Source organism: Sapajus apella, unplaced genomic scaffold (assembly GCF_009761245.1).
Source record: "Sapajus apella isolate SASKATOON/1434 unplaced genomic scaffold, GSC_monkey_1.0 scaffold64, whole genome shotgun sequence".
Taxonomy (NCBI): Eukaryota; Metazoa; Chordata; class Mammalia; order Primates; family Cebidae; genus Sapajus; species Sapajus apella.
Window position 1 is genome coordinate 4,099,956 of NW_022437004.1, and position 26,619 is coordinate 4,126,574.

Genomic DNA, 26,619 nt, shown 5'->3' on the forward strand with positions numbered 1-26,619 from the left:
GCCACTACAGAAAACTATGGTGGCTTCTCAAAAAACTAAAAATAGAATTACCATATGATCCAGCAATTCCACTTCTAAGTATATAAGCCTGAAAATTGAAAGCAAGGTCTTGAAGAGATATTTGTACACCCATGTTCACTGCAGCATTATTCACAATAGGTGAATGGAAGAAGCAACAAAGGTGTCCATCAATGGACATCTAAACATGTGTCACATACATAAAATGGAATATTACGCAGATTTAAAATGGGAGGAAATTCTGCAAAATAGTATAACATGGATGAACCTTGATTTGTGAAATAAGCCAGTCACAAAAAGACAAACACTATATGATTCTGCTTATATGAGACACTTAGAGTAATCAAATTCAAAGAGACAGAAAAATGGTAATTTCCAGGGCCTCAGGAGTGGGAGAAATTGGGGAACTTTTAATAGGTATAATTTCAGTTTCTCAAGATAAAAAGTTATAAAGATGGATGGTGGTGATGAGTGCACATTATAAATGTACACAGTAACACTGAACTGTATTTGTAAATGGTTAAAATGGCTAATTTCATGTTACGTATATTTTATAATAAAAAACAGCTGGAAAAGAATTACCAATGGGGATGAGGTGAAGATGAATAAATAACAACCATGTCTGGATTTGCTCCAGAATAACCTGAAGGGGAAGAAAAAATGGGTGAAAGTATAAATAAGAGTATACATATATATTTTCCTGTATAATATTTCTTATTTCACTGAATTATTTTAATATTTACTAAATTATTTTATCACTCTGATGACAGCAGTGTAACATAGGCTTTAAAAGCATAGAGGCTCAAGCTAGACTACCCTCTTCAAATCCTAGCTCTTCTACTGTTAAATTCATATTTTAGTTTTGTTATCTGTAAAATGAGAATCCAGTTAATGTTTTAAAAAGTACTTATAACCGTGCCTGGCATATAATAGCACTATATACATGTTAAATAAGTCTGTATTTATCATGGTTTTGATTTTTAATCAGACAAAAAATGTCTGTGTTAAGCATAGAAAAAGCTCATATAAACTTTTGTTAAAAAATAAATATAAGGTAACCATGGTTTTTGTTTTTAATCAGTTAAAAAAATAAAGAGCCAGTCAACTACAGAGGGTGCTGCAGAAGATGTCAATATTTAGTACCTCAGTATCTTGTCATAATTTTATGTCATTCAACTAATAGGTGGTTCAGTTTACAATCATAAATATCAAAGGAAAGTGACTTCCTAGTAATGAGCTGCAGGAAATGCTACCCCCAAAATATGGCACCTTGGCATTTGAGAAAACAGCAGAAGCAGGTAGGTGTCTCTGACTTTCTCCTTTTCTCCCCTGAAGCAGGCCATAAAATCTAGGAAAGTCATTCTTTGATTTTCTCTCTCTTTTCTCCTAAAACCTTCCTGGGATAGGTGTCTTGCCTCACATAAAGGGAAGAGGTGTCACATAAGAGATGCCAAGAAGAATCTGAGCAAACAGGCTTTGCTAAGTTCACCCCAGTTTATCAATATTATATCACACCCTTTTGGCTTCTAATCATACTCCTGCATAACTGTCCATAGTAATACAGCTTTCTATTGTTTCACCAAGTCTTCAATATCTGAAATCTCCCATGCCATGCAAAACTTTTATTAAGTAAATTTGTATACACTTCTTTTGTTAATCTGTCTTTGTTAGAGAGATCTCCACCATGAATCTAGGGGTGGGTGAGGAAATATACCAGAATGACATCCCATATACCTGGGACTATATCACCCCCCGCAAGGTAGAGACAGGATTTGAGCCAAGCTTTCTCGGATGAGTTAGATTTCAAGGATAGAAATAAACTGAGGATAAGACTGGCGAAGAAGATATGGGTAAGGATGAAACCGTGAGGATTTTTTCAAATAACAATGAAAATCGATTAGGCTGCAGCAAAATGCTTACTAAAAAATAGGAGATGAAACTGTTTATTAGAACATAAATCTGGAATCTCCTAGGTATAATACCTAAGAATTAAAATTTATCCTCAAGGAATAATTAATGTTTTTGAACAAGTAATATAATTAAGGTTGTAACTTCCTAAAGAGTTGAATCAAATGGTCCTATCCAAATGAAATGAACACAGACAGATCATTCAAGATGAATGTAACAGACATGCAAACAAAAATAACAACGAGAATGCAAAGAAAAAGATAAATACATGCTATATTACCAAAGTAAAAGCAAAAAGACTTAGTAACTGACCAAATCTTTATAACAGAAGGTAAGCAATGTAAATATTCAGAGAGATTTTGAGCTCAATGATGAAAAAATGGTACTCATGTTAGCAAGAATAGGTTTTGAAAGCAAAGGTGATGAATCACCATTAGACATGGTGATGTCAGAATACACAAGTGAAAATGTCCAAACTATTTTTACCAGAAGACATGTTTCATAAATGTCAGTAAAAATGTTCTGATTAGAAAGAGAAATATGTCTGTTTATTGGAAGGGAAGTATATACAAGGAAGGGAGCATAAACATGAACAGCTACAGAGTAATCTAAGGGGAAAAATACTGCTCAAATAAAAATATTAATTCCTTAAGTTGGGGATAAGACTGTTTTTAAGAACTAAACTTAAAAACGCAGTCTACCATTGCTGTAACCTGGAGCAATGCAAAAAGAAAATCTGATATTAAAGCATTGGATGTCAATATTGATTGATTACTCAAAAAATATTTATTGAGGACCTCTGTGCCAAGAACTGCTCTCGACAGTGAGAATAGAATGGTTAACAAGGTAGGCAAGATTATGTTGTTCTGTATACCTTTTATCCTAATAGTCTGTTGAATTATGATTAAGCCAACGACTGCAGTATCACATTAACCTAACCATTGCTATTCAGGGTGGAAAATATTTGCATTATCAAATATAGGATTCATATTCAGCTACTTAGACACTACTAATATAAATATAAGATTTAACACATTGGCCGGGCGTGGTGGCTCACGAGGTCAAGAGATCAAGACCATCCTGGTCAACATGGTGAAACCCCGTCTCTACTAAAAATACAAAAAATTAGCTGGGCATGGTGGTGCGTGCCTGTAATCCCAGCTACTCAGGAGGCTGAGGCAGGAGAATTGCCTGAACCCAGGAGGCGGAGGTTGCGGTGAGCCGAGATCGCGCCATTGCACTCCAGCCTGGGTAACGAGAGTGAAACTCCGTCTCAAAAAAAAAAAAAAAAAAGATTTAATACATTTGATATACCCCTCACCATTCAATATTTTTGGTAACACTTTTGCCATCCGTAGTATAATTATTCACTAATGGTATTAAACGTTGTTTAACAATAAGCAGAGGCCAGAATCTCTAATAAAAACAGCAGCTGATAAGTCTACATGGAGCAATCTTTAGGTCAATATAACATTTAATGTATTAACATGCTTTGTAATATCTTGCATAAAGATACTGGAATAAAAAATGAGCTAGGCGCAGTGACTCATGCCTGTAATCCCAGCATTTTGGGAGGCCGAAGCAGGTGGATCACCTGAGGTCAGCAGTTTGAGACCAGCCTGGTCAACATGGCGAAACCCCATCTCTACTAAAAATATAAAAATTAGAAGGTGCCTGTAATCCCAGCTACTCAGGAGGCTGAGGCATGAGAATCGTTTGAACCCGGGAGGCAGAGGTTGCGGTGAGCAGAGATTGCACCACTGCACTCCAGCCTGGGGGATACGGCAAGACTCTTGACTCAAAAAAAAAAAAAAAAAAAAAAAAGAAAAAATTGAGAGACATTAAGATATAATATTGATGACTCTCACATCTCAAGTTATAGGTCTCATATCTAACTGCCACCTGACATTTCTACTCAGAAGTCCTGGGGTACTTAAAGCTTAATATATCTAAAATGTAGCTCTTGTTCTCTTCAAATGTTCTTCACAGTTCCTATCTGTGAATACAGCACTACTGCCCAGCTAGAAACATGAGTCATCCTTAACTCCCTCCTTATTCTCCTACTCCCACTTCCATTACAATTAATCACCAAAGTGGTCTCTTTTGTTGTCTAAATCTCTCTCAAATCCAACCACATCTTTCTATCCCCACTTCTACCACTCTGAAATTAGGCCAGCATTCTCCCCATGCTAACTAGCCATCCTGAATCCAATGTAGCTTTCCCTGTGATCTGTTCTCCACATTTTAATTAGGTTCATTTGCTAAAACACAGAATCACATCATTTCCTCACATTTAAACTCCTTCAATAGTTTAAAAAAGCCTCAATAAAATAACCCAGCCTTCCTCTTTAGTCTTATCTCTTGACACTAGCCACTCCCCACATCCACACCCCACAGTGAGCTACATTCAAAACTTACATTTCTTTCATTTGGAGCAATCTACCCTTTCTCTTATCTCTCATCCTTTACACATGCTATTTCTTTCGCTAACAGTCCTTCCCCAATTTTTTATCTACAATAATCACCAACAGTTTCTCCAAGTCTCAGTTTAGGTGTCACTTCTAGGAGGACTTGCCATGTTTCCATCCAGTCATTAAATATTTATTAAATGTCTACTACGAGTTAAGTATTAGCTATATTAAAGTACTAAATATATGTATTAATAAATAAAACAAACATGGCCCCTGCCTTCCGGTAACAAAGACTATCATAATACTAATGATACTTGATTGTAATTACATATTTAGTCATCTTTTCTCCTCAGACTAGTAACAATAGTATCAAATGTGACCTAAAACCAACTTAATTACAATCACCAATTTGTAAAACATCATATAAATCAATAAAACATTAAACAAAAATGTACTGAGTCCACAGGCTTGAGCCTAGTTAGAAGACCCTAAAAGTATTAATTATCTTCTTTAATGGTCATCTCAAAAGAAAGTGAGTAAGAGGTCAGAAGACTTAGGTTCCAATTCTGTCTCTGCAATTATCTCCCTGACCTCAAGCCGTTTATTATTTCGGAATCTCTCACCCTTTAAGTGTAATATTTTAATAATCAAAATAATGATCAGTATGAAGGCTTTCACAATATCATTTATTTCTTAGCGGCTTCAAAAATCAAACTTGTTTAAACAGTTTGAAAAAAAACAGCCCAAGAAAACAGCTTAAATAATGAATTCCTAAGCTGCTAAAATAAGAGCTTTAGTTCACAGCCAATCTGCCCATATTTTCCCAAGGTTAAAATTCTATTCTTTTTTTCAACTCTAATAAATGACATTTTCCTCTATAAAGCCTTTCCTGACTTATTCCTTAAAAACATCCTCCTCAGGTCTACTTCTACACTATACTACTCAGACTTGGCAGTATTGTTTTCATCACTTGTAATATAATTAATTGCATGGTAATGGTAATGGTAATTCTAATGACTAATGCATCCTTAACATATAGCACAATGCCAAGAATACCGGATTTCAATAAAGGTGAATGCCTTGTCTTATTTACAGTTTAGACCAATCATAGAAGGCTAAAGTATAGCAATGGCAAAATTCTTTGGTCTGAAAGAGCAGTTTTATGGTTTCCTGGTTCATATACTGGAATGGTATTTGCCACTGAGCCTTTGCTAGATTTAAAAACATTTCAGATTTGGATAGAAACTTTTATACTAAACACAAGTGTGGCTGAAACTTTCTTTGGAAAAACTATTGACAGCTCAGCTTCAAAAGAGTACAATATAGCCTCCCTTTAAACAAATTTATCAGCACAGTAAAACCAAGGATGAGTTTTAAGAGATGTAGCTCAAGAGAGACAGATACACAGTTGGCCTTTCATATCTGAAGGGGATTGGTTCCAGGACCCCCAACCCAGATACCAAAATCCACAAATGCTCAAATCCCTTATATAATATGGCACAGTACTACAAACATATCTAGGAATAAAGGCATCACACTAGAAAATGCTATTTAAAAAATACCAAAATATGCCAATTCGTAAAAATAACTTGGAGAACACCATTACAATAACATAAAGGATTTTCTCAGCCCTTTTTTTCTGGTTGTAAATTTAAGTTTTCTAGAATTAAATGATTCAAAAAAAGGAGTTCACACACATTAAAACTGGAATTAAGACTAATTATTATTATAGCTTATTATACATAAGGACAGTAAAAAATAACCACAAAGAAGCAAAGTATTCTAATGCTTGAGTTGCAAAAGACAACAGATTTTGAGCAGTCTGCTATTAAGCTAGACTTAATGAACCTAATATTTAGTAATGGCTTTTACTTTCTCTTTACTTACAGACTATGTTGATGTTAGTTTGTGGCAAACTAAAGAAATTCACTGTAAGGAAACATTTAGCCTAAAAAAACAGTATAAAGGGAAAAAAGAAGGCAAATAATCTGATTATTCAATATTAAATAACTTTGATTGTAATAACCTAAAACACAGAGGTATGTCAACTGATGGAACTGATGGACTTAACAGTAAAAAATAAAAATTTTCATATATGTTCTCCAATGAAATTTAAGTTGTAATGACGGTGATATTTCAAACCTTTGAGCACTTTCACAACTTAAAAAATGCATAGTAAAATAAATACCACTCTCCACCAATTAGATTAGCAAAGATAAAACAAATATTTAGCAAAATATGGGAAAACATATTCTTATAAACAGTAAAACATTAAGTGATACAATCTCATTGCAGTTTTATTTTATCAGAAGTTCAAGTGCACATATCCTTGACCCAGCAATCTACTGCTACAAATTATCCTGACATTCTCACACACTCCCACTGATATCATCAAAAATATTCATTGCAGCAGTACTTATAAACAGGCAAAAAAAAAATCCTGAGATTTACCTAAATATTAATAGGGCAAGAGTTATATTAAATGTGGTACATACACGGAAAAATGTCCAAAATGTATTGATAAGCAGAAAGAGAAAGATGTGGAATACATACCAGCTATTTTTGGTAACTATGGGGAGTACAGTGCTGGACGGGAGGGAAGAGTTTTACTTTTTACTTTAACATCGCTGTACTATTTGCTCATACATGGTCACCTGTAACTTTTATTTAAAAATTAATTTTGAAAACACTAAGTGTGGCCGGGTACAGTGGCTCACACATATAATCCCAGCACTTTGGGAGGCTGAGGCGGGTAGATCGCCTGAGGTCTGGAGTTTGAGATCAGCTTGGCCAACATGGTGAAACCCTGTCTTTACTAAAAATACAAAAATCAACCTGGCATGGTGGCAACTGAGGTACAGCTAGCAGCCTCTGAGAAGAAAAATTAGTCTAAAATCTTTTTGGAGAAATGTACATTAGGCAATCTCAAAGTTAGATTTCTCTGGCTCTTCAACTCTAACAAACAATAAGACTAAGCACATCCAGTATTTAAAAAAAAAAAAAAAAAAGAAAAAAAGAACCAAGGTTCTACATCCAGTAAGAATCTACATCTAAGAAAATCCCTGTGGCAAGACAGAAGGAACAGCATGAGAAAAGGTCAATGTCCAACTCTGTGTTCAAACATTATGGCAGAAGCTGCAGAAAGGAAAAGCAACAAATTGATTCCAGTGGGGAAGAACCTCTTTTTGCTGTGGACTTCCTAGAGGGCAATCAAGTTACAGACATAAAAATCTCCAGATGATTACTATAGCCAACCCAACTAGCCAAATTTCAAACACGGGGGAAAAAACCCCACAGTAGTCAAAATGCTTTAAATTTTAATAAGCATTTTATTTCTTAAGAAAGTATATCGTTTCGGCCAGGTACAATGGCTCACACCTGTAATCCCAGCACTTTGGGAGGCCGAACAGGGTGGATCACCTGAGGTCAAGAGTTCAAGATCAGCCTGATTAACATGGTGAAACCCAGTCTCTAGTAAAAAGAAAAATATAAAATTAGCCAGGTGTGGTGGTGCATGCCTGTAATCCCAGCTACTAGGGAGGCTGAGGCAAGAGAATTGCCTGAACTCAGGAGGCAGAGATTGCAGTGAGCCAAGATCGCTCCATTGCATTCCCATCTGGGCAATAAGAGTGAAACTTCATCTAAGTAATAAGGTGTTATGTTATATTACATATGTACAATAATAAAAAATTTTTTAAAGAACTTTCAACAAATAGCAAGCTTCCTAAGCTGTGGGAATAAAAAATGTTATCATAGTTCCAGGTTATGATTCTAGAATTTCTTCCTCCATCCTAACAGTTTTTTACTTTCAGAGAAATGAGGAAAAGTTTTCCTCACTTCTTATACACGTGACCTGTGTTCCCAATCTTCTACTTGTATTAGTATAACTAACCTTTCAAAATTTTTAAAGAAATAACTAGTACAAATCCACAAAGAAAATACTCTTCATAACAAATACTTCAAACTTCTGCAAAATGGGTTAATACCTCCACTTGGAAATACTAATCAAAATCAACAATGACAGTCTTATTTTAGGTCTGAACTAAGAACATTACTAGCCATTTTATTTCAACTGGATTGAAAGAACACTTGGGAAGTACTTTATTTCTCTTTCTAAAATGTCTATAATGCTGTCTCTGGATTGTCCTCAGTGGATCCTTCCTATGGCCTAACAGCAACTGAAGTGCCAGTGCCCCCATCCCAATCCAGCTAGCATTCTGAATCTCTTATTTGCCTGAGAGAAAATAACTTTTTTCATTGATCTATGTTTAACAAACATTTACTGAATGCACACAGTATCCCCTGCACTGTGCTAAGATAAATGAGACATGGATGGTATCTACATTCAAACTCATAGTCTAATAAAGAAGACAAACTATGGTCAGGCCTGGTTTAAACTATGGTCAGGCCTGGTCAGATGCTGCTTCAGATAGGCTATTTCAGAAGATAAGCTGACAACTAGCAGAGAGGGCACTGGCAACTGGGGAGGCATGTGGTTGAGGGAAAGTGACAACATGTACCTGGGACTACAACTAGTAATATGAAACATCATACTTAAGTTTATTTATATAATTCTCAGCATTCTGGCATAGCTACAACGAGATAACTGCATGCCATGTTATAGAGTTTACCACATTTTATTCCAAAGCTGATGGGGGACAATAACAGAGGTAGGGAGAAGGAGGAAAGGAGTATAGAAAAGTTAGCAAGTAGGAACAGAGATGTGAAGAAGCCAATAAACCAAATCACAGAGAAAACATAAATGCTTTGTGGTGTGTTCATACAAGGGATTATTATTAAAAATAAAACAGCAACAAAAAATAATGAATTGCTAATATACTCACGACACAGATGAAACTCAAGAAGATTATGTTGAATGAAAGAAGCCAGATACAAGAGTACATACTACATATAAAATCCAAGAACAGGCAAAACTAAAGTATGCTGACAGAATTCAGGAAGATGATTACTTCATGGGGAAAGCCTACTGGATTGGAAGTGGGGAAAGCACAAGAAACTTTCTGAAATAATGAAACATTTTATATCCTAATCTAGATGGTGGTTACATGTATGAATGCGCATGTAAAAAGCCATTCAGCTCTATACTGCAAATTTTATGTTACCATATATATGTATACCATAATAAAAAAGAAAAAAATACATATATAACTGTGGGAGAAAATAAGGTCAGAATAAATTAAACCACTGTCATCCCGCAAGCAATAGCAAACATAGAAAATCAGAACAAAAGTTCTAACAGACACTGTATATCCAACCAAAACACAAATTCCTAATAAGACCTTAAAGTATAAAAGTCTGGCTGCTTCTTCACTTTAAGAAGATATATAGGCATACGTTATTTCTAATAAATGTTACAAAAGTAAATTATTCTTCCTAAAGAAAAACAGCCTACTATAAAGCAAAAACTAAAATTTTTCTATAAAACAAACAACAGGAGGTACTATAACGATCAATAAGGTATGACAAGCACTTAATAGAATTTAAAGCACAATAAGTGCTCTTCAAACTAGCACTGTATTATATAATAGCAACAAAAGGAAAATTTTGCTTCAAAGCATGCCCAAACCACTGACTAAGATTTCCTTAAGTGCGTATTACTGAACTACAGCATTTTTCATCCTAGACTTCTTTTTTTCTCTTTAACAAACATTGAGATGAGCAAATTTTTGACAGGTGAAACATCTGGTTAGAGGGAAAACCAAGTTAACTCTAATTTTTTCAGTATTCTTTTTCCCATGTTTCTGTTTTGAAGCCATATTCACTTACCAATAAACAGTAAATGTATCTTTTTTAAACCTGTCAATGGCTTATATTGCTAAAAAGCATTATTTCACAAATCAGACAGAAAGTACATAATGCCAATTCAATTTTTTGAAAGTGAACGGCCTTAGAAAGCTAATCAGAATGCTATATTAGAAAGGTCATTCAGTAGAGACACACACTAGAAAAACATTAAAACAATAATTTACAATTTTGAATACTGTGTTAATAGAAAGAAACTACAATTTGGCAAATTCAACCCATTTGGGGAAGTGCTTCCTTAACCATAATAAGAAAGCAAAATTCACAAAAGCAATGACTATTCATATACTTTATCAACAAAGGAGAGAACAATGAAGTGACACAATAAATGTCTTACTGAACTGGTGAGAGTTCAGTTAAGAGTGGATGAACCAAACATCAACTTGACTTTTTAATATAACAGTCATTGGAAACTTAAATGCTTTAGTTAACTTGAACGCAAAAGAAGGAAACTAATTTTAGTTCCACAATTTGATAGCTGTAATTTTACTCCCATCAAATCAATTGGACCAAGTGTGTCTGAAAGTCAGTTATTTGCATCTCAAAATTTTATTTAAAAACTCTCGTTCTGGACTCAACAGCATATTTTTAAGACATAAATTTTTTGTATTATTCCTACCTTGATACATACATTTAACAAAGCAGTCTTCTACTTACCTAGATTTTGTCTTATTAACATCTTGCTGCAAGAACAATCTCATCCAAAATTAAATCAAACCTGAAAGAATACAAAGGCCAATGTTTAATTTTTTGTTTCAGGCATGAATAACTACAGAAACAATAATCTATTCAAATGAGAAATCAAAACTTTCTTTTTTTTTTAAATTCTACAATAATTTGTTTTCATTAATTTTAACAGCATGGCAATGGCAATAATTAAAATATTTATTAACAAAACGCATACCTTTCTAAATCAATATTTATCTAATATTATGTACATATCAAGACATACACCGAAAAGCTGAAGACAAAAATGTTATAGTATTGGAACACATAAAAGTTTACACTAATAGTAATTATCATAATAGCCAACACTGATCAAGTACTTACTAAATGCCAAGCATCGTTATTCTACAGAATACAATGTAACAATACTCTCCAGCTTCAATTTAATCCTCAATCTAGTATAATGTGACTTCTCCAACGATCCACTGAAAATGTATCTGCCAAAAATATACCTACCATTACTAATTTTATCATATTACAGAAGTTCTGCAAACTGAGTATGTCCCAAATTCTACACATCTCCTCCTCCCCCTACCTGAAACTAGCCTGTGATCCTTCTAAATTATCTATTCTTTAAAAAACAGTACCACCATACCTACCTCCATTCTCAAGCTAAAATATTTCAACTGTTTTATTTCCAGACTCACTATCATCTCTGATTTGTCTTCCTGGAACCACAGACCTAGAATTATCTGCACAGTATCTAGAAAAGATGAGATGCCATCAACTCCTACCAACCCAGAACTGGACATAGGGGCCTGTTAAAAACTAAACTATAAAATCAATGCAAGAACATTAAAAGTCTACTATAAACTACTGAGCGGAATATCTTTTGGTCCCACAAAAGATATCCACACCCTAATCCCTGAAGCCTGAGAATGTTACCTTATATGGCAAAAAAAAGTCTTTGAAGATACGATTAAATTAAAAATCTTGAGACAGGGAAGATTATTCTGAATTACCTGGGTGGGCCATAAAGCAATCACATTTATCCTTATAAGAACAAGACACACACTGAAGGCAGTGAGAAATTGCAGAGAGGCCGGGCAGGGTGGCTCACGACTGTAATCCCAGCACTTTGGGAGGCCAAGGTGGGCAGATCACCTGAGGTGAGGCGTTTGAGACCAGCCTAGCCAACATGGTGAAACCCTATCTTTACTAAAAAATACAAAAATTAGCGGAGTGTGGTGGCATGCGCCTATAATCCCAGCTACTCTGGAGGCTGAGGCAGGAGAATCGCCTTAATTCAGGAGGCAGAGGTTGCAGTGAGCCAAGTTTGTACCACTGCACTCCAGCCTGGGCAACAGAGCAAGACTCTGTCTCCAAAAAAGAAGATATAGCAGAGACAGTTTAAAACGCTGGCTTTGAAGGCTGGAGGGACATGGGCCACAGCCAGGAAAGCTAGCACCCCAGCACCCACCAGAATCAGGGAAAAGCAAGGAATGGATTCTCCTCTAAAGCCTCCCTCCAGAAAAAGCACAGCCCTGCTATCATCTTTATTTTGGCCCAATACTACTGATTTTGAACTTCTGGCCTCCAAAACCGTGAGAGAATAAATTTCTATTGTTTTAAACCACCCAGTTGGTGGTAATTTGTTAGAGCAACCACAGAAAATTAACATACTGAAGATGGCAGCTTCTCAAGGAGATAAACTGGAAGCACGCTTACATAAAAGATGTTATAAACTGAACTGGATCACCCCTAAATTCTTATGTTGAAACCACCATTCCAAATATGACATTACAGCTAAGGCATTTCAGCAATCTAGTTAAATAAGGTAATTTATGAGGCCTTCACTCAATAAGACTGGTGTCATTCTTTGTTTTGTTTTTTTTTTTTTTGAGATGGAGTCACCCAGGCTGGAGTGCAATGGCGCAATCTCGGCTCAATGCAATCTCTGCCTCCCGGGTTCAAGTGATTCTTGTGCCTCAACCTCCCAAGTAGCTAGGACTACAGGCGCACGCCACCATGCCTGGCTAATTTTTGTATTTTTTTTTAAGTAGAGATAGTGTTTCACCATATTGGCCAGGCTGGTCTCAAACTCCTGACTTCAAGTGATCCACCCACCCTGGCCTCCCAGAGTTCTGGGATTACAGGCGTGAGCCACCTCACCCAGCCTGACTGGTGTCATTCTAAGAAGAGACACCAGGTATGCACACACAGAGGGCGGGCCATCTGCAAAAGGGAGATTCAGGAGAAACAAAATCTGCCAACAACCCAATCTTGAATTTCCAGTCTCTAGAACTGTGAGAAAATAAATTTCTGTTGTGTAAGCCACCCAGTCTGTAGTATTTTATGACAGTCCTAGTGGACCAATGCATATTTTAAAACTATACATGGTTACACAACAATATAAACATATTTAAATGCCACAGAACTGTACACTTTAAAATGGTAAATTTTGTTATGCGTATTTTACCAAAATAAAAAATAAAGGCATATACAAACACCACATACATACAAACTTCGACTTAAGCTATTTAATATTATCTTGCTTTGCTCGTAGTTACCCTCCAAAATCTGAAAAAAACCTTTTAACTGCATTTGGTTTGTGGTTCCCTACAAACCAAACCAGCACATTTTAGACACTTTATTTTTATTTTATTAATTTTTAATTGGCAAATAATTGTATATATTATCTATTCATGGCATACAATGTGATGTTTTGACCTATGTTTACATTGTGAAATGATTCATTCATGCTAATTAACAAATCTATCACCTCACATACTTTTTTTTGTGGTGAAACACTTAAAATCTACTCTTTTAGCAATTTTGAAATATATATGCATTATTACTATATTTCATCATTCTGTGTAATAGATCACTAAAGCTTATTCCTCCTAACTAAAACTTTGTACCATTTGATCAACATCTCTTTCCCCATCCACTCCCCAACCCAGCCTCAGGTAAACACTCTTTACTTCTATGAGTTCAACTTTTTTAGATTCTACATGTAAGTTAGATTAGGTGGTTATTTGTCTTTCTGTGTCTCATTTATTTCACTTAGCATAATGTCCTCCAGGTCCAGGTTCATCCATGTTGTTGCAAATAACAGAATTTTTTCTATCTTAAGGCTGGATAGTATTCTGTTGTGCATATATATCACATTTATCCATTCATCCAATGATGGACACCTAGGTTGCTTCCATATTTTAGCTATTGTGAATAATGCTGCAACGAACATGGACTTGCAGATAACTCTTCAGCATACTCATTTCAATTCCTTTAGATATGTACCCAGAAGTGAGACTGCTGTATCATATGATAATTCTATTTTTAGTTTTCTCCAGACCCACCATACTGTTTTCCATAATGGCTGTTTATTTTACATTCCTAACAAGGTGCACAAGGGTTTGCTTTCTCCACATCCTTGCCAACATTTGTTATCTTTTGTCTTTTTGATAATAGCAAGTAAACATATTTTTTAAGAAGGATTTTACAAAGAAGTATGATAGAAAGTACTTTAAAATCTACACCTAAAAAACATAATTGGAATACTATATAAGTAGGAGAGGGATACAAAAAAAAGAGGCTAAAACTTAAAAGTAGTTGGCACCACTAGTTTTGCTTCAAGCAGGATTCTAAGAAAACACCTGAATACTAAAAAGTCAAGTACAACACATCCTTCCAAAAACCCATAACCATAGTCTGATCAAGAGAAAAACATCAGACAAATTTCAACAGAGGATCATACAATATGTCTGACCAAAATTCCTCAAAACTGTTAAGGTATTTAAAAAAAAACCAAAAACCTTATAAGGTCATCAAAAACAAAGTCTTAAGAAGCTTAGGCAGAAACAACAACTAGACATGATATATCTTGGAATATCTTCGAACAGGAAAAGAACACTGGGTAAAAACTAAGGAAATATGAATAAATCATGATCTTTAGTTAATAATGATGCGTCAATATTGGTTCATTAACTGCAACAGATGTACTGTACTAATGTAAGATATTAATAATAGGGAAAATCGGCAGTTGGAGGGGGTGGTTAGAATATGGAAACACTATCCTGCTCAAATTTTTTACAAATCTAAAACTTATAAAAGAGAATGTCTATTAATTTTCAGAAGTATTTTAAATGTGCTGAAGAGACATGAACATATTTTAGAAAATTAAACACTAACAATTCAGAAAAGTCTTCAGAATTAAATCATTAAAGTTCAGATACACATTAAAATTATATAAAAGGTAGATTTGTCTGAACAAATTTAAGACTGAAATCATACCAACTATCTTATCACTGTGAAATGAAACTAAAAGCCAGTAACAGAAGAAAAACAGGAAAATCCACACATATGGAAATTAAACAACTCACTCCCAACCAACCAATGGGTCAAGGAAGAAATTACAAAGAAATATTTTAAATATCCAGAGACAAAACCAAAAACACAACAAACCATTAATTTATGAGACGTAGCAAAAGCAGTACTAAGAGGGAGGCTTATAGCAGCAAAAGCTTACATGTTAGTATCCGAGTCATGGCACCAAAAAAAAAAAAAAAAAAGATAAAGAAAAAGAAAAACAAACAAACAAAAAATGACAGCCAGGCACAGTGGCTCACACCTGTAATCCCAGCACTTTGCGAGACTGAGGCTGGCGGATCATGAGGTCAAGAAATCAAGACCATCCTGCCAACATGGGGAAACCCCATCTCTATACTAAAAGTACAAAAATTAGCTGGGCGTGGTAGCGTGCTCCTGTAATCCCAGCTACTCGGGAGGCTGAGGCAGGAGAATCGCTTGAACCCAGGAGGCAGAGGCTGCAAGTGAGCCCAGATCACACCACTGCACTGCAGCTAGTAACAGAGCAAGACTCCACCTCCAAAAAAAAGAAAACACACACAAATCAACAGCCTAACTTTACATCTGAAGGAACTAGAAAAAGAGGAACAAACTAAACCAAATAATAGCAGAGGGGAGAAAAATAAAACATACATATTAGGGCAGAGATCAACTAAACACTGAACTGAAAACAAGGCAAGAAAAAAACAGAAAACATAGAGTTAGTTTAAAAAAAAAAAAAAAAGATCAACAAAATCAATAAACCTCTTAGCGAGACTAAGAAAAAGGCTTGAAAAATGAAAATCAAAACTGAAAGAGGGGACATTACAACTAATGCCAGAAGGATTATCACAGAATATTATGAACAATTATATATCAACAATTGAATAACCTAGAACAAGCTGGTATACTCTTAAAATGTACGCCTAGCAAAATGAGGACATGAAAAATAAAAACTCTGAATGACTTATTACTAGTAAACAGAGATTAGATGCAGTTATCAAAAACTTCTCAACTAAGAAAAGCCCAGGACCAGATGGCTTCACTAAAGAATTCTACCAGTCATTTAAACAAGAATGATCACCAATCTTCCTCAAACTCATAAAGAATTGAAAAGTAGGGAATACTTCAAATTCATTCTATAAGGTCAACATTACCCTGACACTAAAAGCAGACAAAGACACAACAAGCAAGAAAAAAATTATAGACATAAATCCCTGATTAATACTTATACAAAAATCCACAACAAATAGGAGCAAAACAAATTCAAAAGCACATTAAAAGGAATACACATCATGACCAAGTGGGCTTTACTCCTGGAATGCAAGGATGATTCAACATGTGAAAACAAACTAGGAATAAAAGGAAACTTTAACATAATAAAAGCTATACATGAAAAGCCCACAACATCATAATCAACAGTAAAAGACTGAAAGTGTTAAGATCAAGAACTAAGCAAAATGCCCACTGTCACCATTTCTATTCAACACAGTGGCGGAAGTCCTAGCCAGAGCAATTAGAAAAGAAAAAGGAATAAAATGCAATTAAATTGGAAAGGAAGAAGTAAAATTACCCTGGTTCTCAGATGTGACCTTATATGTAGAAAATGCTTAAGTTTAAAAAAAAAAAAAGTTAAAAGTAATCATTTCAACAAAGTTGCAGAACACAAAAAATAAAAGCACACAAACAAACATCAGTTATATTTCAACGAGCAATTTGAAAAGGAAATTAACACAACAATTCCATGTACAATAGTATCAAAAAGAAGAAAATATTTAGGAATTAACCAAGGATCCAACAGACTTGTACACTGAAAATTATAAAACACTGCTGAAAGAAATCACAAAATATATAAATAAATGGAAAGACACTGTACTTATTATATACTGAAAGACTGTTAAAATGTCCATACTACCCACAGCAATCTACAGATTCAATGCAACCCCTGTCAAAGTCCCAATGGCATTTATTGCAGAAATAGGAAAAGGTATCCTTAAATTCACATGGAATCTTGAAGGACCTAGCCGAAACAAACTTGAAAAAGAACAAAGTTGGAGGCCTTACATGTCCTGATTTAAAAACATACTAAATACAAATAGTAATCAAGACAGCAGTGGTATCTGCATAAAACAGACATATAAACCAATGAAACAAAACAGACAGCTCAGAAATAAACCCATGTATTTATAGTCAAATGGTGTTTGACATGGGTGCCAAGACTATACAGTGAGGAAAGAACAGTCTTTTCAGCAAATGGTACTGGGAAAATCCAACATTCACATGAAAAAGAATGAAGTTGGACCTTTACTTTACACCACATACAAAAATTAATTCGAAGTGGATAAAGACCAAAACATAATACCTAAAACTATAAAACTCCTAAAAGGAAACATAGGGGAAAGCTTTGGGACATTGGATTTAGCTATGATTTCTTGAATATGACACCAAAAGCACAGGGAACAAAAAACGGAACTGCATTTAACTTAAAAACTTCTGTATATCAAAAGAAGTAATCAATAGAGTGAAAAGACAACCTACAAGTGGGAGAAAATATTTGCAAATCATATATCTGATAAGAGGTTACTATCCAAAATATGTAATATAAGAAACTCAACAACAACAAAGGAAATGACTGAATTTAAAAATGGGCCAAGTGTTTGAATGGACAATTCTCCAAAGACAGCATATAAAACAAGCACATTTTAAAAAGATGCTACTCGGCCCAGTGTGGTGGCTCATGCCTGTAATCCCAGAACTCTTTGAGAGGCTGAGGTGGGAGGATCACTTGAGCTCAAGAGTTTGAGAACAGCCTGGGCAACATAGCAAGACTTTGTCCCTACTAAAAATTTTTAAGAAGTGAAAATAAACAGGTGTGGTAGCATGCGCCCGTACCAGCTATTTGAGAGGCTGAGGTGGGAGAAGCGCTTGAGCCTGGAAGGTCAAGGCTGCAGTGAGCCATAATTGTGTCACTGCACTCCAGCCTGGGCAATATAACAAGACCCTGTCTCAAAAAAAAAAAGATATTCAACATCATCAATCATCAGAGAATGCAAATCAAAACTACAAGACATCACCTTACACCCACTAGAGGCTGTTGTATTTAAAAACCCAGGAAATAACAAGTGTTGGCAAGAACGTGGAGAAACTGGAACCCTTGGTGCACTGTTGGGGGGAAAATAAAATGGTGCAGCCATTATGAAAAGCATGACAGTTCCTCAAAAAATTCAAAGTTAAATTACCATATGATCCAGCAATTTCACTTCTGGGCATATACACAAAGAATTCAAAGCAGTATCTCAAAAAGATATTTATATGTCCATGTTCATAACAGCATTTTTCACAAGATCCAAGAGAAGGAAGAAACCAATTGTTCACCAATATATAAATAAAGGGAATATGTAAACATACAATGGAATATTATGCAGCCTTAAAACAGAAAGAAATTGTGTCACATCCTACAACATGGATGAACCTCAAAGGCATTTTGATAACTGAAATAAGCAAACCACAAAAGGACAAATATTATATGATTCCATCTATGAATCATAGTCAAAATCACAGTCAAAATAGTCAAAATCACAGAAAGTGGAGTGGTTGTCAAATCTGGGGGAGAGAGGAGGCTAAATTAGTGTTTAACAAATACAGAGTTTGTTTTCCAAAGTCAAAAAGTTCTAGAGACCTGTTAACATAATGTCAATACACTTAATACTACTAGACTGTACACTTAAAAACAGTTAAGATGGCAAATTTACTATTTTGTGTGTGTGTGTGTGTGTGTTTTAACCAAAATAAAAGACAAATATGAAGAGTAGAAAGTACATACAAAGCCAAAATGGAATAACAGGAAGTGGGTTTTCTCTCCTTCCTGAAAACTCAAGAAATCAGAAAATATATGAAACAACAGTTTTCAGGTATTAGACATTAGGCAACCACTGATGGTGAACCCTGAAAGGGAAATAAGGTGAGCAAACTACTGCCTGGAGAAAGCACAGATCCCTGCCCAAGGAAAGTGTATCTAAGCAGAATCTGGTGGTCTCCTTGAGTTGAGGAGACTAAGCTAAAAGTCCAAAGAAGCCATCAGCTAGAGAGCATACATAGGGCAGAGTCCTGAAGAGAAGATAACTGCACAAAGAACATCCTCAAGTATCGAACTACATAATGATTAGAGCAACTCTGTGTGGAAACTATCCAAGCAAGGAAAGAGTCACCCAAAAGGATGAAAGGGAATTAATTGCCCTAGTCTCACACAGCACCAGAAATAGTCTTCTCTTCAGAGTGGAAAATCTCATAATTCACATGACACCTGATAAAAAGGAGTCTTGCCTCAGTGGAAAAGGAAAGTAATCCTAAACTTATGCTGTTTAAAAGACACGTTCCAAAAAAGGAATGTGAAGGAAAAGGAAGAATTACAAAGTGGCACCAGGAAAACTTTTGGGGTGAATATATTCGTCATCTTGTTTGTGGCCTCCTGAGTGTATATACAGGTCAAAACTTTTCTAACTGTATATTTTATATGTGTACTTTATTACATGTCAATTATGCCTCAATAAATCTGCTTTTAACACCGTCAATAATAAAACAACCCAATTACAAAATAGGCAGAAGATCTGAAGCAGTGCTTTGGCAACAATATATGAATGACAAGCGTATCAAAAGATGCTCAGTACCATTTGTTACTGTGAAAGTGCAAATTAAAGGCACAATGAGGTATCACTATGCAGCTATAAGAATGGCTAAAATTAGGAAGACCAAACATACCAAGTGTTGGTGAACAAGTGGAGGAACTAAAACTTTCAGACATTCATATCAGACCATAAAATGGCATGAACACTTTGTAAAAGTTTTACCATTTCTTACAATGTCAAACATACACCTACCACAGTATCCAATCATGGAGTGGAAACTCCTAGGTATTTAACCAAACAAATGAAAGCATATGTCCATACAATGATGTATTAGTCCATTCTCACACTGCTATAAAGAACTACCTAGGACTGGGTAATTTATGAAGAAAAGAGACTTAATTGACTCACAGTTCCACCGGCTGTACAGGAAGCAAGGCTGGGAGAGGCCTCAGGAAACTTGCAGTCATGACAGAAGGCGATGGGAAGCAAGCAAGTCTTTCCATGGTGGAGCAGGAGAGAGAGGGTGAAGGGGGAAAGTGCTACACACTTTTAAACAAGCAGATCTCGTGAAGACTCACTACCACGAGAACAGTAAGGGGGTAATCTGTCCTTATGATCCAATCACCTCTCCCCAGGTCCCTTCTCCAACATTGGGAATTACAATTCAATATGAGATTTCGTGGGCACACAGAGCCAAAACATATCAAACAATTTGTATACCACTGTCCATACCATCTTTACTTGTAATATTCAAAAACTGGGAGAAAAATGTCCGTCAACATGTGAATCCTTATATTATATCCCTGCAGCAGAATACATAGGACTGAACTAATGATATATGCAACATGAATGAATTTCAAAAAAATTATGCTGAGTAAAAAAAAAATCCAAACAAAAAGAGTATGTACTGCATGGTTGATGCAAAATTCCAGAATAGGCAAACTACCTTGTAAACGACCTAAAGCAGATCAGTCATTGCCTGGGCAAACAAGAGGAGTACCAACAGACACAAAAAAACATTTTGAAACTAAAGGGTATGTTCCTTATCCTGAACGTGATGATTTCATAGGTGTATACAGACATCAAATCTGTTCAAATTGTTCACTTTATTTATTTATTTTCCGAGGTGGAGTCTTACTCTGTCGCCCAGACTGGAGTGCACTGGTGTGATCTCGGCTCACTGCAACTTCTGCCTCCCAGGTTCAAGTGATTCTCCTGCCTCAGCCTCCCAAGTAGCTGGGATTACAGGCACATGCCACCGTGCCCAGCTAATTTTTGTATTCTTAGTAGAGACGGGGTTTCGCTATGTTGGCCAGGCTGGTCTCCAACTCTTGACCTCGTGATCTGCCCACATTGGTCTCCCAAAGTGCTGAAATTACAGGCGTGAGCCACCGTGCCTGGCCCCAAATTGTTCACTTTAAATGTGATTTTTAATATGTCAATTATACTCCAATAAATCTGTTAAAAATTCACAGTATGCAAAGAATAGAAAAAAGTCAAATCTCAAAGAAATAATAAATGAACATGAACAAAAATTCATTTATAACCAAAAGAAGATAAAAATGAATCACCTTTGAACAACTGCTAATTTACCAACATCTACTTAACAACTGGCAATTCAATGTATAAACAATGCTTCCAAAATCTTATCAAACCTGACTTATCAAACAAATATAGAAAAAAGTAATCTGGACTACTAGACAGATTGATATACAAAACTTGCATGTGCCCTAATTTCTATATGCAAACAATTCCTACTGAATTACAATGAGTTCAGAACTAAATATTGAAAATTAATCTAATTTTACCAATTGAATCAAAAAGGCTGATGGTGAAAATAGCCCAATTCTGTATCATCTTACTATGCACATATTTGGCAATGAAGTTTTGTAGCTTCTCTCATCAAGAGGTGGTCAGCCAGGTGCAATGGCTCATGCTTGTAATCCCAGCGCTTTGGGAGGCCAAGGCAGGAGGATTGCTTGAAGCCAAAAGTTCAAGACCAGCCTGAGCAACACAGGGAAACCCTGCCTCTACAAAAAATATAACAATTAGCCAGGTGTGGTGGTGCATGTCTGTGGTCCTAGCTATTTAGGAGGCCAAGGCAGAAGGACTGCTTGAGCCCAGGAGTTGGAGGTTACAGTGAGCTATGACTGTGACACTGTATTCCAGCCTGGGCAACAGAGCAAGACCCTGTCTCTTAAAAAATAAAAATAAAAAAGAAGTAGTGTCCCTTCCCTGAGCTCTCAACTCTGGGATTGACCTTATAAGAAACACCAGTGGAATCCAGCAGATGTCACAGTTTGCCAGTTTAGAGCTTAAGCCTCAAGAGACATTGCATACTTCTGCTCTCTGTCTCTTTCAAAACCTTGCCACCACCATGATAACAAGCCAAGTCTCATCTGCTTCAGGATGGGAGGCTATCCCAGATGTCACAGCACATGCTAGACCAAACTATAGCCAGCTCACTACAGGCCATCCCAGATCAGCCTATAGCAGTCAATGCCCAAATATATGAGAACCCAGTGAAGAGAAGCAGAGCCACCTTCCTGACCTGCTGCTAAATGCAGGCTCATAAATGAGCCCAGTCAAGACCAGAAACGCTGGCTGGCTGGCTGACTCACAGGCTAGATCTAACAATATTGTTGATTTAAACCATGAAGTTTCAAAGTAATTTGTTACACAATAACAGCTAATTGATGAGCAACTCACAATACCATAATACATTTTTTCTTAGCCCTAGGAGTTATTTTAGATTAACATTTGACTTAGGTCTCTTTAACTTTTGAAGACAATTGGGGGGGGGAAGGACTAAATCTATTTTATTCTTTTATCAGCAGTAACTCTACAAAACATTCTGTCACAAAACTTTTCAAATTCAGATACATAAACTGAGCAAAATCATTTTTGTAAGTAATGTCACCAATTACAATTTTTTGTGAAATATTGTTCCTAGACAGCCTTACTGAATCCAATCATATAGTGAAATTTTTCAGGACACTCCAAAATCTGTAAAAATTGTTATAGAGCAATCTTCTATCTCTAACATTGCCTCTATTTTTACTAATAGTATCCTGATTTTCCTTTAGGGACACATTCTTACTCAACTATTACAGTGGCCCCAATCCTAGGCACCTGAATCCTAGGCTGATCAGAATACCCTGTTCTAGCACAGTAATTTCTTCATGGATGGGACTATATCCAGGAGTGGGAGACATAGAATGCTTCTTAGTACATTTGCAAAAACTATTGGGAAGTGTCACTTGAATCTTTAGCAGAAACAGCTAAGAGAATGATGCGGGTTAGACAGAGCAGCCAGTGGCTACCTTTGCCACACTTCATGGAGAGAACATGTTTAGGAATGAAACTACTACAGAAGAAATCCAAGCCAAAAAAAGATACATCATCCTATCGATATCATACGTACCCATCAATCCTTCAGTCCCTAAAATTTAATTAATCACAGAATGCTAGAGACCTCACAAGTGTACAAAAATGATCTCTGGAGAAAGACAGTATCACCCTAAGGCTCAGTGTTCAGGCCTGAGAAAACAGCTGGAAATTTAAATGGGAAAAGCATGGCAGTCAGAGAACCAGAGGGGTGAAACAAAAATTCTAAGTATAAACTTTCTCCAAATCATTAGATGACTGATAAACCAGTAGGCACAAAGAAGACCTGAAGTGGCTGAGGAAAAAGTAGGCAGAAACTAGAAAGAATGATGCTACCCTTGAAAACAGCACTGTATTATGAGTTTGTTGCCTTTCAATAGAGTGCATTCCCCAACTACGCAGTGGAGGTAGCAGGAAGCTGCAGGTCTACAAGGTTGAAGTGTTAAAGAACAGAACCAAACCTCAGCAGAACAGCTGGAAATTAGTAAAATTCTGAGAAGCAAGAAAACCACAGGGAAAAATCAGGCTATAATCTCCACAAATCTTTGGGTAACAACCAACTTACTCAGACACTGGGAGACCTCCAAGAAGCCAAGCCAACAAAGCAGCAATGCAAAGCTAGAAGAGAGCAGAGATGGCCGCAGTTTGCAGTCTGGGCCCAGGAAGTTAACCTTTAAAAAAAAAAGACCTGCAATTCTAAGAACACTAACTGAATCCAGTTATTAAAACATATCCATCATGTGCAGTTTCAAGCAAAAAAGGCATGATATGTGAAGAGGAAAATGTGACTCAGACTTAGAAAAAAAGAAAAGTAAATCAACAGATACTGATTCTGAGTATACCTAAATTAATTCAAAGTAGTTATTCTAAGAATGTTACAAAAAAAAATATTCAAACAATTGACAGAAACTTAAAAAAAAAAAGGGAAAAAAAACAATAAAAAATTCATCAGATGACTCAACAGATTAGGGACAGCAGAAGAAAGAACTGGTGAGTCTGAAGACAAGGAAATAAAACTGTCTAATCCAAAGAACAGAAAGTAAAATGACTAAAGAAAAATAAACAGAGCCTAAGAGACCAGCAGGACACTATCAAGCAGTCCAACATGTATGTAACTCAAGTCTCAAAAACAAAGGGGTAAAAAGAGCATAAAAATTTTTTTGTTGAAGAAATAATGGTCAAAACATCTCAAATTCTGTGGAAAATAATGACTTAACAAATCCAAGAATCTCAACAAACCCAAGTGGAATAAACAGAAAGAGTCACATATGCATATGTATCATAGTCAAGCTGCTAAAAGCCAAAGAGAAAACCTTGACAGCAGCCAAAAAAAAAAAAAAAAAGGTTACATATCAAAACAACAATACAATTAATGGCTGACCTATCAGAAAAAATGGAGACACTGGAACATCTTCCATATCCAATGATATCCTTCAAAAATGACATGAAATATTTATTTTCAGAAAATAAAAATTGGGTTTGTGGCTGGGCAGATAAAACCAACAAGAGTTTTAAAGGCGGGAGGAGAAGGAAAGTAGTAACAATGCTAAATCAAAAAGATGACATGAGAGGTTCAGAGCTCTCATCAGAACCCAATGAAGCACTGTGATCCCAGACTTCCAATCTCCACAGCTGTGAGAAATAAATTTCTGTTGTTTGTAAGCCACCCACTCTACAGTATTTGTTACAGAAGCCCAAACTAAGACACAGACACATAAACGCTGCACCCAAAAAAACTGCAGAATACACATTCTTTTCAAAGACACGCATATATAAAACTTGGCAATAAATACATTAAAAGGTACTCAGTCACATCTGGAATCAGGGAAATGCAAAATAAAAATCATTGAGATAACCCTACATACCCTCTAGAATAGAGAAAATATTTGCAAACTATATACTTAACAAAAGGCTCCTATCTAAAATATTTTGAAACTCCCAAAACTCAACAGTATGATATTAGCAAAAATTGCAGAATAAGGACCATTGAAAACCATCTCCTCCATAAAACCAGCAAATTCACTGGGAAAAACTGTTAAAATCAACATTCTGTCAACTCTGGAAATTAACCAAAGGCTTATAGCAATCTAGGAAGAGTGATAGATGGCTGAAACCTATTTGGTAAGACCAGCACATTTTTTTTTTTTTCTTTTTTGAGATGGAGTTTCACTTTTGTTACCCACGCTGGAGTGCAGTGGCACGATCTCGGCTCACGGCAATCTCTGCCTCCTGGGTTCAAGCAATTCTCCTGCCTCAGCCTCCCGAGTAGCTGGGACTACAGGTGTGCGCCACCATGCCCAGCTAATTTTTGTATTTTTAGTAGAGATGGGGTTTCACCATGTTGACCAGGATGGTGTCAATCTCTTGACCTCATGATCCAACCGCCTTGGCCTCCCAAAGTGCTGGGATTATAGGCGCGAGCCACCGCGCCCGGCCAAGACCAGCACACTTTAAGGTATTTTATCTTGCCCTATTTCCATCCTCCCCCATAGCTGGGTAGTAGCTTTGAAAACTAGCAGCCTGGGGCACAGTGGCTTATGCCAATAATCCCAACTACTTGAGAGGCTGAGGTGGGAGAAATGCTTGAGCCCAAGTCCTTGAGACCAGTCTAAGCAACATGGCAGTACCCCATCTCTAAATAATGTTTAAAATTTTTAATTCACAGAGTCATCCACTCAGATCTAGATTCTAGAAAAGTGCATATGTTACATGGAGAAATCATGAAATTATAAACTTAGCATGTGCATGTCTTTAAGACCAGAGAATCCAGAGATGATTCCACAGTCATTTGTATTTACAGAAAAAAGATAAATAACAATTGCCAAGAACCACCATTTTTCTCCTTCCAAAAATTAAACATCTGCATTATAAATTTTAGTATATTAAACACAATAAAGTAAACTTATAGGGAAATCTATTTGAGTCTTATCTGTTAGCATGTAGAAGTGGAGGATATATCTAGAAAGCAATGTTTTGAGCTAGGTGTGAGCCACAGAGTCTATGAGATCATCTTTCACTTTTGATATATTGCTAAAATGTCAGAATAATCTATTTGTTTTCTCTTGATCATGAAAACGGATGAAGAGTTTGGCATGCATCTGTAGTCCCAGCTACTCAGGAGGCTGAAGCCAGAGGATCAGTTGAGTCCAAGACTTTGAGAATGCAGTGAGCTATGACCATGCCACTGCACGCCAGCCTGGGCACAGAGCCGGACCCCACTGCTTTATAACTAAAAACAAAAATCCAACAGCCTGGCAGCCACTAGAGAAGACAGAATAAGTTTGGAGCTCCTTTAGTACCTCATTCCCAGAGAACTGTCATTATTTAACATGTCTGATGGTTTCCCAGAAGGCTCTACTCACAAAGCTATTTAATCTGACCTGACTCAGCACTTATCTAGTATAAAAGCTTCCCCTAATACCCTAGGACATGCA

The 26,619-nt window shown here is 36.1% G+C and overlaps 1 protein-coding gene across 13 annotated transcripts in view; it reads right to left on the reverse strand.

Annotated features, from left to right (window-relative positions):
* Positions 1 to 26,619, reverse strand: part of ZNF644 (zinc finger protein 644) — a 106,011-nt gene that overhangs the window by 60,299 nt on the left and 19,093 nt on the right. For 10 of the 13 annotated variants that reach the window (XM_032247844.1, XM_032247853.1, XM_032247848.1 and 7 more), the window contains one exon: positions 10,818 to 10,878. In XM_032247844.1, coding sequence (XP_032103735.1) covers positions 10,818 to 10,861 — 44 coding nt within the window. In that variant the 5' untranslated portion in view covers positions 10,862 to 10,878. Of the gene's footprint in view, positions 1 to 600; positions 662 to 10,817; positions 10,879 to 23,750; positions 23,857 to 26,619 lie in introns of those variants that run through there. The other 3 variants (XM_032247849.1, XM_032247841.1, XM_032247847.1) reach the window with 2 other exon arrangements.